A 14201-nucleotide genomic window follows, 5' to 3' on the forward strand; every position below is an offset into this window, starting at 1 on the left:
ATCCTGTCACACATGAACCAACATCCCCTCTGTTCAAGACTTCAAATCTCCGTCCCAACCTCTACTTCCTATCGACCTGCACAACGGCAGCCTTAGCCGAAGATTCCAACCCCTGGCCATCCTTCTCAAAGCCGACAGCACCATCAACATTGGTATCCAGACCCATCTGCTTCATGGCGTTGGTTCCAACCGCGGCATCAGGACCGTCAAAGATCTCGGCCACCTCCTCGAGCGATCGACCCTTGGTCTCGGGGAAGAAGAAATAGATGAGGGTCAGGTGAATGGCGATGGCGACGCACCAGACGATGTAGTACTTCCATGCAATGGCTTCCATGGCGACGGGGTTGGCAAAGGCATTGTAGATACCCGCCAAGTTGCCTGTCAGCTGGTACAACATGGAGGCCTTGGCACGCAGCGAGTAGGGCGTGACCTCCATGATATATGTCGCACCAATGGGAGAACAGGCATGATACCAAAGGGAGAAGACGAAAATCATGGCAAGAACTGCGCCGGCATAACCAATGTGCTTGAACCCCGTCTCCTGATTGAGCGCAGAGCAGATGGTCCAAATAACGTAGGAACAACCCATACCAGTCATGCCAACAAGGAAGAGTCTTCGTCTACCAAACTTATCGACAAGCATGGCGAAGAGAACAGCTGAAAGGAAACCCCAGATTTGAAGACCAGCGTTGAGAAGCAGCTGAGTCTTGTGGTCGGTGATGTTGATCGAATTGAGAACCTTGGCGAGGTAGTAAGAGGTGAGGGCGTTGCCAGACCACTGCAGCATGGCGGGGATGTACAGGGCGAGAAAGAAACGGTGCCAGTTTCCACGGGTCGAGATCCATTCAGCCCACCGTGACCTCTTCTGGACCTTTTCGACCTCGAGAGTAGCCGTAATCTCAGCCATTTCGAAGCGTGCAAGTCTGGAGTTGGGGTCGCCGTAACCGTGCCACTTGACCAGGATATCCATAGCCTCCTTGTAACGGCCCTTGTAGATCAGCCATCGGGGAGACTCAGGGGCAAACATTACCAGGCAAGCTTGGGCGACGGAGAAGGTGGCCTGAAGAATGCTGGGGAGACGCCATGCCCAGGATCCCTGGATCTGAAAGGTGCCGTACGTGACCCAAGCAGCAATCAAGGCACCAAGAGGCCAAGAGCACATCATGAAGGAGACAACCTGTCCACGATGCGTCGGGTATGTGACCTCAGAGAGCAGCGGCGGAGCAGCGGTAGAAACGATTCCCAGGCCAAAGCCAATGATGAAGCGCGAAGCAACAAACATGCCATAGTTGCGGCTCCAGGTCTGAATGATGGATCCGACAATGATAAGGATGGATCCTCCAAAGATGGGCTTCCTTCGACCGAGCCAATCGCAAAGCTGAGACGAGACAAGGATCGAGATGAGGACGCCACCGTTGGGGCCAAAGGTCATGGCTCCGAGACGCGTTCCCTTGGGTTCGCCAAAGAACTCTTGCCATTGAGGCAGAGACTGCATACCGTTGAGCATACCTGCATTGTTAATTAGTATGGCAGTTCCGGCCGCAGTAACAAAGAACTCGGTTCACATACTGGCATCGAAACCTGTCGCCGTCTGGGTCAAAAGACCACTGAGCAGAAGCAGGTTCAGCTTCCAGAGGGTCCAATCAGAGTACCACGGCTTGCGATCGCGTGGAATGACATCAGCAAGGACGAGGCCCTGGAAGTCATCGCCGTCGACACCAGGAAGGTGAGCTTCTTCGTTTGGAGACTTTGCCATTGTCAAAGATGTTTCCGTGTGACAATTGGTAACTGACTTGGCTTTTCGTGCCAGTTGATGAAGTGGTGATGATCCAGATCCACAAGGTGCATCAAACCGTCTTTAAATCTACGAGGTTCTGGGGTTGAAGCTGGAGAAGCTTGTATTCGGTCACCGCCTGCCGGCACATGGACCGACGCCCATTCCCCATGGGCACACGAAAGAGGAGAACCTTGTTTTGGGCCCGGACGAACTGCTGCCTGAACATCGAGGTATCATTGGTGCGCCTCCAAGGCCCGGGGGTCTCTTAGCCCGATGCCCGATGCATCCTGACTCGAGGTTGTATCCTTACCCCGGATCTACCCCAGATTCACTCCCACACCAACAGCGTGAAGCTCAGGTCATGAGCCTGTTAAACTGGTTCCTCCGGCAGCCGAGCTCGGGGAAGACGGAGCCGGCGGCAGGGCACCCCAACTTACCCCGTGAAGATCATCATGCCACCACTTGGAGATCCCCGCATGCTGTAAACCGCGGCATAACCGTCGGGCTAACCGTCGGGCATGACTTACCCCGGGCAGCCGGTTTCCACCAGACAAGAAGAGGAAGAAAAGAGGCTCTCCTCATGCAACCCAGACTAACCAACAAAATTCCTTTCAAGCGAGATTATCATCATGGCACCTCATGCAGACCGAGCTTCTGGCGATGCCGAGGCCGACACTGCGCCTAGAAATGGCATCAAATCTCAGATCACCGATTCTGAGCCGTCACGCTTGGAGTCGACTCTACCTCTAAGGAGCCAGTTGTCTGAGCTATACGAGGACAACATTGCGGCAAAGATTATTAAAACAGCGGTCAATGGCCTGGTCAACAATGTGCGTATCAACAGATTGATATGTCGTTTCATATACTGACCAGCATCAGAATCCCCCAGCAGCCTACCCGGAGTATGTTCTCCAGAGTGGCCCAGAAGCAGGCGAATACCACCTTAGGGAAGCCTCTTTCTGGACATGCGGCTTCTTCCCAGGCAGCATCTACTCTCTAGTAGAACGTCTCGTCAAGTACCCACAGACTGTGCCTGGTCAGCAAAAGCAACAACTCCTTCAGAAGCTTATCTCGCTCGGTGATGCGTGGGCTGAACCTATTCACGCCATGGCTCGTCGGACCGATACTCATGACATGTCTTTCATGATCCAGCCATCCATGCGCGTGCGATGGGAAGTTTTGCATGACCAGCGCGCATTGGACGCTATTCTTACGGCAGCGCGGTCGCTTTATACGCGTAATAACAAGACCGTTAACGCTATGCGATCTTGGGATGTTCTCGACCAAAAGGGCGTGGACATCTCTAGCGCAACAGAGGATTTCCTCGTCATCATTGATTCAATGTGCAACCTGGACCTCCTCTACTACGCGGCAGCGCAAACCGGGGAGACACACTTGGCAGACGCTGCGACAGCACATGCCAAGACACTCATCCGCTCGCATCTCCGCCCAGAGAAGGATCCTCGCGGAAACAAGAAGCTCTTTAGTCACTTTCACGTCATCAACTTTGATCCCCGGTCAGGAGACATTAAGGACCGTCGCACCGGGCAAGGATACGAGGCGAATTCCACGTGGGCTCGTGGCCAGGCTTGGGGTATCATGGGATATGCTCAGACATACCTTTGGACAACCGATATCGAATTCTTGGAGACTTCGATTGCCATGGCTGAGTATTTCATCATGCGCCTTGAGATGTCACCATCAGTGGTGGAGATTTCAGTCCCTGGGGAGAATCGCAAGAGAGGTCGCTATGTCCCTCTCTGGGACTTTGATGCGCCTATTCTTGATGAGAGCAACCCACTCCGAGACTCTTCAGCTGGTGTCATTGCTGCAAATGGCATGCTCATCCTTTCTCAAGCGCTGGCAGGCCTACGTCGCTTCGAGGAAAGCAAGCGATTCCAGGACATGGCCATCACCATCATCAAAGATACGCTCGACTTTTCGCTCTCTCAGCAAAAGACAAAAACTGTCTATGCCGATGGGGCCGTTTCAACTGAAGAGGTTGAGGCAGGAAGTCGCTTTGACGCCATTCTTCGAAACGCAACGGCCAACTACAACGCCAAGGATCATAAGCGTTACTGGGATCACGGACTTGTGTATGGGGACTATTATATAATTGAGTTTGGAAACAGGTTATTGAGGATGGGATTGCTTTAGAGGTAGATTTTATGTGTTTGCAGTGTGACTTGAGAGTTGTGTTCTTTGCTTCGCGGCTGACACTCTTTTGGATTAGGGCAGGGTAGTGTGTGTACAAGGTCAATAGATGATATTTCACTTCTTCCCAGCTAAGTGCAAGATCAGACTGACAGAATGAGTACGCCTTTCTTAGATAGCTGATGGAGAAATCTAGGCTCAGGATCATGAATTGCCGACCTCATGACTAGTCTACCTATTGGCTGGATATCATCGCCTCAAGTGGCAATGGCCTCGCTACCCTATCCCGAACACGATCTTAAACTGTGCCCCATACACCATGAAACCCATACCCCATAACAACCGGCATCCGAGCTCTTCCAATCTCCTCCATCGTGGTCGCATTGATAATCACCAGAGAACTTGCTCGCTTAGTGGTATCCATGGCCACCGTCAGGAGAACACCATCATCCTCACGCTCGCCACCAGGAGTAGGCACAAAGATTGGCTCAGACGGGAGGTGCTTGACAGATGGGGTCCAAGTCTTAACCTGCTTGGTCTGAGTGTCGATCTTGATGATGGAGTCGCTGAAGTAGCCCTTTTGGTTAACGTGTACACCATAGGTATACCTGTAAGGACGTGCGTAGAATATTTCGTTGATTCGCGGAAGCTCAATGTTGGCCTCAGCATAGGGCAAAGTGAAGTCAACCTCGGCTATGTGTGTGATGAGGGATCCATTAGAGGCACGAGCATTATCGCCAAGGCAGGGGAGGCGATATCGAGTAAAGGTTCCAGCAATGTCGTTCTTGGATGAGCCATGCGAAGTGCCGATGTTGGCTCGCAAGTTGGGCACCTTAGCTGCACTCAAAAAGCTCGCATCCGGTTTAGTTGGAAGGTCGACGTAGATATCACCATTGTCAGCCTCGAAAGAGTTGATCTGGTGGAACGCAAAGAATGCATCTTCTGATTCATACTTGGCGACAACACCGCCGTTGACTCGATCAATGACATAGAAAAGCGATTTCCGGTCTGGGTTCCAAGGACCAATGCTCTCCATGACGGTCCTCCCGGGCTTTACCAGATCAGCCTGCCAGACAATCAAGATGAGATGGTTCTCTGTGCCGAAAAGGGAATGAAGATAGGCAGGCGGCGCGTCAGTGATGTTGGCAAGGATCTTGGCTTCACCACTTGGAGGCTGGATACCAAAGACGCGATAGGTAGGAGTCTTAAGGGACATGTCGAGGAGATAGTTGTAGATAGATCCGTCCGTTCCAAAGAATGGGTGAGCGGCCGTTCGTCCGTCGTTGCTCAACAGTGGATTCGCAGCTCGGTAGGTGAAGAGCTCAATGGGTTCCAGCGTGACGGGGTCAATCTGCTGCAGGGAATTGGCATCTGTCGTGACGACCAAGGTGTCGAAAGGCGATCCGACGCTGCTGGTGTTACGATCCAGACCAGCAAAATTAGGGATGAAGGCTACCCCGACGTTGTTGTTATCCCTGTCGCCGTAGGTGTTGTTTCCATCCCTGAACGTAGTCTCCATGGCACCGTATATGATCTTGCAAGGATCCGTTCCGAACGAACCCGACGGATAAATACCCGTCTCTCGGACAAAGTGAATCAGCTCGTCAGTTGAGTTGCGGCTTCGGTAGGTGACGGCACCGTTGGCAATCTCAAACTTGTGGTTACGACTAAAGCCGTCGAACCAGTGTTCAGCTGTAAAGTTACCGACGTCCCAGGTACCTGCTCCGCCACGATACAGAGAGCCAGTTAGCCATGATGGAATTTCGCCCTCTACTTCGAGTGCGGTAGGCTCTTGGATCTCATGTGTGGCGTAGAGTCCCAAAGCCAAAGGGTTGGCGTCGGGGGGCGGTCCAATTGCGGCAGGCAACTCAGAGGCTTTGGCAGCTCTGAAGCCATTCAAGGCAAGTGGAAGGAGATGCCAAAAGCGTTGCATGATGTCCTGATGGTGCTTTGATCTGTGCTGTAGGAAGAAGGTGAATTGTGTATGAGTGGAAGTGCTTGTTGTTGTCTTCTCATTTCAGGTGCGTTGACTGGATTATATAACGTATGTGATAAGTGAGTGGGCCAGACAAGCGAGTGGGCCAAAAATCCCTCAACCTCTCTTCTTCTCAATTAATCAATTGATTCTCAACCACCTAAGATATCTCGATCAAATAAAGAGGCAAATATCCTTCTTACTCTTCGAGCCCTCCAAAATAACCCAAAATTAAGTATCCGGAAAGCCGCAGAGATCTATGATATATACCGTAATACCCTAGGTCGCCGGCAGAAAGGCATACAGTCTCAACGCGATACTATTCCTAAATCACGCAAGCTATCTGATCTAGAGGAACAGATCATTATTCAGTTCATTCTTAACCTAGATTCGCGAGGGTTTTCCCCGCGACTGCGTGGCGTTGAAGAAATGGCGAACTGGCTGCTTGCTGACCGCGATGTATTACCTATTGGCAAGCGATGGGCTGCCAACTTCGTCAAGCGGCATCCAGACCTTAAGACTTATTTCTTTCGTAAGTATGACTATCAGAGGGCTAAATGCGAAGACCCGACTATTATTTGTAATTGGTTCGCGCTCATAGCGAATATAATTGCGAAATACAGTATCACCCTCGCCGATATCTATAACTTTGATGAGACCGGCTTTATGATGGGTATGATTATAAGCGGAATGGTCGTTACAGGCGCAGAGAGGCGTGGAAAGCCGAAATCAGTCCAGCCTGGAAACCGGGAATGGGCTACGGTCATTCAGGCGATCAATGCAGAAGGGTGGGCGATCCAGCCGTTCATCATAGTTGCAGGCTAGTATCACCTCGCCAGCTGGTATCAAGAAAGCAACCTCCCGGGCGATTAGGCTATCACCATGGCTCATAATGGCTGGACCGATAATGAGACGGGTCTTAAGTGGCTTAAGCACTTTAATCAGCATACGACTATTCGATCAAATGGTCGCTATCGTCTTTTAATCCTTAATGGGCATAAAAGTCACCATTCAGTCGAATTCGAGAAGTACTACGAGGAAAACAAGATCGTCACGCTTTGTATGCCGCCTCATTTGTCTCACCTACTTTAGCCTCTTGATGTTGGGTACTTTGGGCCGCTAAAAAAGGCATATGGTCGAGAGATTGAGCAATTAATCAGATGCTCTATCACCCACATTTCGAAGACTAAGTTCTTCCTAGCCTTTTACGCCGCCTACCAGGCTACTATGACGACAAGCAATATTAAGGGAGGTTTCAGAGGAGCCGGGCTTGTTCCTTTGGACCCCGAAAGTGTCATATCAAAGCTTGATGTGCATCTACGGACCCCAACGCCCCTTGAGGAGGAGACCAGCCAGCCTAACCCTTGGGTCTCAAAGACCCCAAGGACAGCCCTTGAAGCTAGCTCCCAGTCTGAATACCTCGAAAAACGAATCAGAAGGCATCAAAGCAGCTCTCCGGAATCTATTCTTGAGGCTCTAAAGTCATTGACAAAGGGGACAAAGGCAATAATGCATGAGATGACCTTATTAAAGTCTGAGGTCAAGAACCTTCGACAGTCAAATGAGGCCCTTAGCAGGCGGCGCAAAGCGAAAAGAAACCGCCTACAAGATAGAGGGAAGATGACTATAGATGAGGCAAGGGAAGTAATTGATCAAATGGATATTGATGTACAGATACAGGCTGAATCGTCGAGAAGTGGTGGTCGAGGCAGGTTGGCGCGACCGAAGGAAAGCTGCTGTGGAATATGCGGCAAGGCCGGTCATAACAGAAGAACATATCAAATTATTGTTGAGCTATCTGAGGAAGAAGAAAGTAGTTTAATTTAACTAACTAAATGCTTTATTATGTTTTTATCTTGAATCCTATCTTGAAGGTTGAGATTTTTGGCCCACTCGCTTGTCTGGCCCACTCACTTATCACATACGTTAGTCTGCTTTCTATCGTGACGTCTCATATTCAACGTAACTATATCGAATTGTCCTTCTCGTCATGCATCCATTTGTGTAACTATCCTCTGTCGTCAACTAACAACTGCCAGATGCGAGTGCGAGTGCGATCGTCAATTCAGCCAATGACCATCTACTAAAGTCAGTGACGTAACCCTCGTGGCCGTCGGATAGCCGTTCGGACGAATGAAGCATCGTCTTATTAGTGCTGACCAGGCATTGCCGGGCCCCGTGCCGGGAGATCGACAGGTGGCTCAGCTCTTCGTCGTCCCGTCAGCATTTCTTTGAGGGTCAATTAATAATGAAACACAGCCCTGTGGGCGCGTACTGGAGATCTCGGGTCCCGATCGTAGATTGCGGGAAGGATGAGGGCATCATATTGGTCCATTAATATGTCCCGTCGGACTTGGATGATTGGATTAATACACAACACTCGCATTCGCACCACAGCAAAGCCTTGGGCTTGTGTCGTGTCGATCGAATTGCGGATGAATTTGCCCTGTTCATGACGATGTTTATGTGGAAGTCATAATGTAGGACCATTGTATACGCGTCATCTTCTATAAATCTCGACCATCAGTCCAGAGGTAGAGCCCAAACATTCATCATCCATTTTAACCATGAACGGAACACCCGCAAACCACCATCATGAGCAATCCAGAGCCGACGCTAGCGTCGGAGCCGTACAGGTTGGCGTAATCACCGACGTGTGTCTCACAGCCCTCAAGTTAATCGGAGGGTGGGCATTCCAATCTAGCTCTCTTTCTGCAGACGGTTGGCACAGCGCTGGCGACATGGCAACTGACCTTGTTGCGCTCGTTGTTGTGTGTGCGTGTCAACATCTACGCACAATCAGGAAAGACACGTCGGCAGCCAGACGTTTGGAGGAGACGTCGTCTCTCGTTTCTTCAGGTGCCCTCATTGTTCTGGGTCTACAGATGGCACGGAAAAACATGAAAAGTCTTCAACTGCAGTCCTTCACTGCGTCACCTGGCCTTGACACTCCTCTTGATGTGGCCTCGGAGCATTCGATTAACCCCTCCGGCACAAACTTCCATGCGGTGTGGATAGCTCTTATCACTGTCTTTGTGAAAGAGTGGCTTTATCACAGAAGTAAGTGCCCATTGGGCAAAATAGTAACTGTGTACTGACAATGACAAAGCACTCAAGGTCGCAAAGGATCAGTGCTCTACCTTGTTGAAATCAACAGCCATGCACCATCGGCTGGATGGGCTCATGAGCTTTGTCACCATCGTAACTGTCGTCCTCAGTACCACGGGGATTGGGACAATGTGGATGGATTCACTGGGCGGACTTTTCATTTCCGTCCTTCTTACGCAGGGGGCGCTGCGTAATCTCGGCTCTATGTGTAGTGGGTTGGTAAAATGAATCCATGGACTAATAACTGTTGCGTTCTGGAGGCTAGAGATGGAAATTCACTTCCTCGTATAGATTTTACAATGCATCAGCTCTCATTTACTAATCATATAATTGCATGGACTGCAATTGTGACTTGATGCAAGAGAACCTCTCCTTCGTGGACCTCTTCGAACAGGGCCATATAAAGGACCGTACGGCAGCAGGGCAATGCCTAGCAGGTGTTTCGGCAGACGGAGCAAGGGGCTCCTCTTTCTAAGTTACATCGCCAATGTATCCCCCAAAAGGAAACAACGGCAAAGGCCCTGAAATGAACCATAATGCAGTAATTATGGGCATCCCCATCGGCCATCATCCCAGGATCTTCACAGACATGGTCAAATACCCTATACTGCATGAAAGATCAGCTTCGAGAACTCCAGCACGTTGAAGTTGCTCTTGTTGATCATTTCGTATGCCCAGTTATCTTGTAGCCCATCGAGAGCACTCATATGCCACCTTATTTTGCATTACCATATGCTTACCGATTAGTACAAGACCCCTTCGACATTGATTCCACATGCAATTGCAGATCATTTGGAGTGGGCGGGGGCTCGAGAACCAGGGGGCCTTTGTAGTCACAGCACTGTGATTATCCAGACAATGGACATGAACAAACCATGACCCAGCGATAAATGATATCTGAATATTAGCAAGGGCCAATGCCCGCATGCGTTGGATCACAAGTGGAGAGAGTGACTGCCGGCCGATGGTCCGTGGGCGGCCCGTTGATCCTTGGCGGCGACGGCGGCCGACCCTTGTATTAGTTGATTCATGCTCTTTCGGCCAAAGTTGCCCAGTTTCTGGCTTCTTCTCAGCGCATGGCCATAGATGTGATGAGCGGACTGGCTCTCATCAAAAGCTAGACACAAAGTTCTTTGACTGGTGGCCTTGTTTCGGGGCTCACCGAGTTAAGCAGTGGAGAGGATACTACAATGCAATGTACACCGTCAGGGTTGTGATGATCAAGCTGTGGAATCATTGGACGGAGATGGCAAACAGGCACAGAGCATGAGATTTAACCCCTACAGACATGTATGGCTTGTTTCTATGGGTATCAACTGAAAGATAAATAGCATTGGGGTTGCCGCCACTCTTGAGTTCAGTATTCCAACCTCAGCCAGACTCTTCTCAGCATCAATCGATCCATCCACTCGAAATCTCCGCCAATTCCTTCCAAGCCTTCACAATGCGTTTCGAATCCATCCTTCTTCCCCTCGCCACTGTCGCCGTTGGTGTTGATGCACTCGGAATCAACTGCCGTGGCTCCGCCAACTGTATGCTGTACGGTGCCAACGTGTCCAAGGACATGGTCAAGTAAGCCCTCCAAAACCACAGTTTCACCTTTCCTATAGCTAACAACCATCAGTCTCCTCAACGGTGTCGACCCAAACCGCTGGTACAACAATGGGCAACAGATCGCTTGTGTCACCAGACAGAACGATGCTGGTGCCATCTGCGCCTTCTTCCAGAACACGGGCGGCTGGCAGGGACAGAAGGCCAAGGAGCTTGCTCACTACATTACCGAGCATGGATGCCTTGCCTGCGGTAGCGTTCCCACCGGATTTCCTGGCAGCAATGACGTCGCTCAGGGCGAGCTGACCTTCAACTACGTCTCCAACCCATGCACTGGATTCACGGAGGGTTCCAGACGATGCTAATTGCGCTTTGCGCATCGGGGGTCTTGGGGGATGTTAATGTCTATGTGAGACGAGTTTGGGGAACCATCAGATGAGCAGCATACTTGCCTGGACAATTGTACATAAACCGTCTCTTTTATTTTGAAGCATTTTTGTCGCGAGGGAGAGGCAGAGAATGTACATATCGCAAAACGCAATCTTACTTTATCAACCAAGTGTCAAACGTGCAAAGAGCACCTCTGGACATGAACGGTGGTGATACGTGCACATGCGTGCATCAGAGCTCTGGGGTCAAGTGTGCGAATAGAAGCCCTCTGGGAACAAGACGAGCACGTGGGAATGCAGCCTTGCTGACATTTGAGTAGTACAGGCGAGGGTATAATCACTTAGTCCCTATGAGCAGGAATTGTATAGATGAGAGACAATAAATCTCACTCTACTGCGTTTCTTCAATGCTAAGTGACAACGACTACTAGGTATCCAAAGCAGCCAACCTACTGCGTAACCAAAGCCCATTCAAAGTGATCAGTATCGAAGAAGCCGACATGAACGCCGCCGCAAGAGGTCTGGCCAGATTAGTCAGTGTCATCAAGACATGTGCAGGAAGAAACCACTCACGGTGTCAAAACAACGCCAAAAGGACTGATGAATCCGGCAGCCATGCTAAGAGCGACGCAGTTGTAGCCCAAAACCCAAGCAAGATTGTATCTGATCTGCTGAACTGTGTGCTTGGCAATTTTCAGAAGTAAGGGGATCGAATCCAGGCGTGAGTTGAGAATCACGACGGATGCACCCACTGTAGGAGTTGCGGCTTCGTGGTAAAGGGCAATGCCGACGTCAGCGGCGGATAAACTTGGAGCGTCGTTTAACCCATCTCCAACCTTGATAGAAGATTAGAAAAGAAAAGTCGACAGAGAGATCACCGTGATGGACACTTACCATGGTGACAATACTTCCATCGTCCTGGAGACGCTTGATCATGTTCAGTTTGTCCTGGGGTTTGGCTTCAGACGCCAGGACGGAAATCTCAAGTTCAAGGGAAACTCGCTGAGCCGAGTGAGACACATCTCCGGTAAGCTGTTCAACCATCAGCAATCATGATAAGACCATCGCCTCCCCCGCTAGTCACGCACCATTTTGGTCTCACAACCCATGAGATCGAGTTGTCTCATCGTAGCTTTGGCGTCTTCCCTCACGGCGTCAGTGACTAACAGTGTTCCGGCATATGTGTAGTCTATGCCGATGTGAACAGATATCACTCCACAGCCGGACTCCTGGGGCGGTTCTGGGAGATCAAGTATGCCACAGGATTGCAGGTACCGTAGACTCCCGATGGTGACGTGCTGCCACGGCTGACTCGCTATCGACACATCCCCCGAAATCCCCATACCCGGCTCAACCATTACTCCTTCAGTGCAAAGGTCCATCTTGGCCTCGACCCAAGGATCTTCTAGATGCGCAACTCCGGCGGAGAAGATGGCTCGTCCAAGGGGATGAGTCGACATGGTGTGTTCCTCGATCGCACATATGTAGGTCCAAAAGTCTGCCGTATGATGGGCCCATGTCTTTGACGTCTGAAAGCGCGAAACGTCTAATGTTGCCTTCGTGAGGGTCCCAGTTTTGTCAAATACGACCGTTTGGGTGCTGCAAAGTTTTTGAATCGTGGAAAACCCTTTGGTTAGGACTATGCCCTTCTGGCTAGCGACGTCTGATGGAAGTGTCAATCTTGCTATTCTCTTATCGGATCCATGGGTATATGACTTACTAGCAGCTGCTACAACTGCTGAGGGTATCGCTAGTCCCAATGCACATGGACACGCGCAGGTCAGGATCGTCATGCAACGCAGGATGGCCGCCCGAAGAAACGTGTAGTTCAACGAGTGGGCAGACCAGTAAATGTCTTTCAGGGGCACCAAAATGGCCAGAGACATGACAATGATGACAAAGTAATTCATTGTAAGGTCCAAAAACTGGAAATCTTCCGACTTGGATCCGGAGGCTTCAACGGCGCTCTGTACCAGCTGAGCGTAGAACGAGCTGCCCTGTTCTTTGTGCACGACGCAGACAAGCTGTTGGCCCATATTTCGAGTGCCGCCAAGAAGGAAGTCGCCGACGCTCTTCCTGACCGGCATGGATTCGCCTGTTACAATTGCTTGGTTGATTGAAGCCGAGCCAAGAGTGATGTAGCAATCGCACGGAATGGTGGAAAAGGATTCGATGACGATTTCATCTCCGGGTCGAAGGAAGCTCTGAGGGACGAGCTATCCATGGTTAGTGGTATACTTTTTGAGTGTGAAGGAAAGTGTACCTGTCCCGTCGAGTACATCTTGACATATTGGTCCTCCAGAAGCGGCTGATAGACCCTGATCAAGTGTTCGGCCGCAGACCGGCGGGACATGGTTTCGAGATATCTCCCAGAAACCACCACAAGGGCAAGTCCAATGACTGAACTATAATATGGCGTGGCTTTGACAGGGCCTCGAACCAGAAGGTCGAGGAATGAGAAGGCTGTCCCGAGGGAGACGGATGAGGAGATGAGTGTGTTCATGTTCGGCTGTCCACCTCGAACCCATTTCCAGCCGTCTATGTGTATCCATGAGACGTACTGATGCTGTGCAAATAGAACGAGGGATGCACAAAACAGATGGATAAAGAATAGAATAAACGAGGATAGCCGTTCTCGCCCAAATTTTGAGAGGAGCAAGCTGACGAGCTGGATAACGGTGGCGCATTGAGCAAGTTGAGAGAAACTTGACTTGAGCCGAGCAATCTCCTCTTTGGACAGTAAAACGTCTATTATCTCCTTCGGTGATCGAGGTCCAATCTCCACTCCATATCCAAGATCAAGCACCGTATTCTTGATCGCTTCTCGGTCGAGATTTGGACTGTTCCCAATGACAGTTACTTGTTGAAGAGCCAACGATACCCTAGCCCTATCGACACCGGGAAGGCTGTTCAAAGAGGCCTCTACGGAACTCGAGCAGGCGGAGCATGTCATGCCTGAGAGCGACAGAACAATCGAGTTGCTCTCGACTTTCTGGTCGTCGGCTGTTCTGGGCCTCTCAGGATACTGCAACTCGGACTTGTCCTCATTGTATCGAATCGAGTTGTCGAGGTCTAGAAACTGGCAGGCGTTGACCAGTTGGCTGATGCAGAAGGCAGCTATGTAGCAGCAAGCCATGGTGGACGCAGCGAACCGAGCAGTGTCGTCAATAAAGTACGGTGTTTTGCGGCATTGGGTTTCAGTGTCGTTATGAGTTGATGATTGTTTTATTCGTTATTGTGCCTGGTA

General features: G+C 50.5%; 5 protein-coding genes across 5 annotated transcripts; 2 read left to right on the forward strand and 3 right to left on the reverse strand.

The window, feature by feature from the left end:
• Window positions 1-61: 61 nt before the first annotated feature.
• NCS57_00927500 (MFS domain-containing protein) lies at window positions 62-1756 on the reverse strand (the record flags this gene model as incomplete). The annotated part of the gene is made up of 2 exons (XM_053059053.1): window positions 62-1509; window positions 1570-1756. 2 exons carry the CDS (start codon window positions 1754-1756, stop codon window positions 62-64), a joined length of 1635 nt encoding a protein of 544 aa, XP_052911124.1.
• Window positions 1757-2406: 650 nt separating this feature from the next.
• NCS57_00927600 (uncharacterized protein) lies at window positions 2407-3934 on the forward strand (the record flags this gene model as incomplete). Its single annotated transcript, XM_053059054.1, has 2 exons — window positions 2407-2607; window positions 2657-3934. 2 exons carry the CDS (start codon window positions 2407-2409, stop codon window positions 3932-3934), a joined length of 1479 nt encoding a protein of 492 aa, XP_052911125.1.
• A 295-nt stretch (window positions 3935-4229) lies between these two features.
• On the reverse strand, window positions 4230-5864 carry NCS57_00927700 (uncharacterized protein; the record flags this gene model as incomplete). The annotated part of the gene is made up of 1 exon (XM_053059055.1): window positions 4230-5864. The coding sequence occupies one exon, from the start codon at window positions 5862-5864 to the stop codon at window positions 4230-4232; it is 1635 nt and encodes a 544-aa protein (XP_052911126.1).
• Window positions 5865-10458: 4594 nt separating this feature from the next.
• NCS57_00927800 (Kp4 domain-containing protein) lies at window positions 10459-10930 on the forward strand (the record flags this gene model as incomplete). Its single annotated transcript, XM_053059056.1, has 2 exons — window positions 10459-10586; window positions 10639-10930. The coding sequence occupies 2 exons, from the start codon at window positions 10459-10461 to the stop codon at window positions 10928-10930; spliced, it is 420 nt and encodes a 139-aa protein (XP_052911127.1).
• Window positions 10931-11381: 451 nt separating this feature from the next.
• Window positions 11382-14090, reverse strand: NCS57_00927900 (HMA domain-containing protein; the record flags this gene model as incomplete). Its single annotated transcript, XM_053059057.1, has 6 exons — window positions 11382-11475; window positions 11528-11790; window positions 11849-11986; window positions 12043-12617; window positions 12675-13170; window positions 13218-14090. The coding sequence occupies 6 exons, from the start codon at window positions 14088-14090 to the stop codon at window positions 11382-11384; spliced, it is 2439 nt and encodes an 812-aa protein (XP_052911128.1).
• Window positions 14091-14201: the final 111 nt, after the last annotated feature.

Source organism: Fusarium keratoplasticum, chromosome 7 (assembly GCF_025433545.1).
Source record: "Fusarium keratoplasticum isolate Fu6.1 chromosome 7, whole genome shotgun sequence".
In the NCBI taxonomy this organism is placed as follows: domain Eukaryota; kingdom Fungi; phylum Ascomycota; class Sordariomycetes; order Hypocreales; family Nectriaceae; genus Fusarium; species Fusarium keratoplasticum.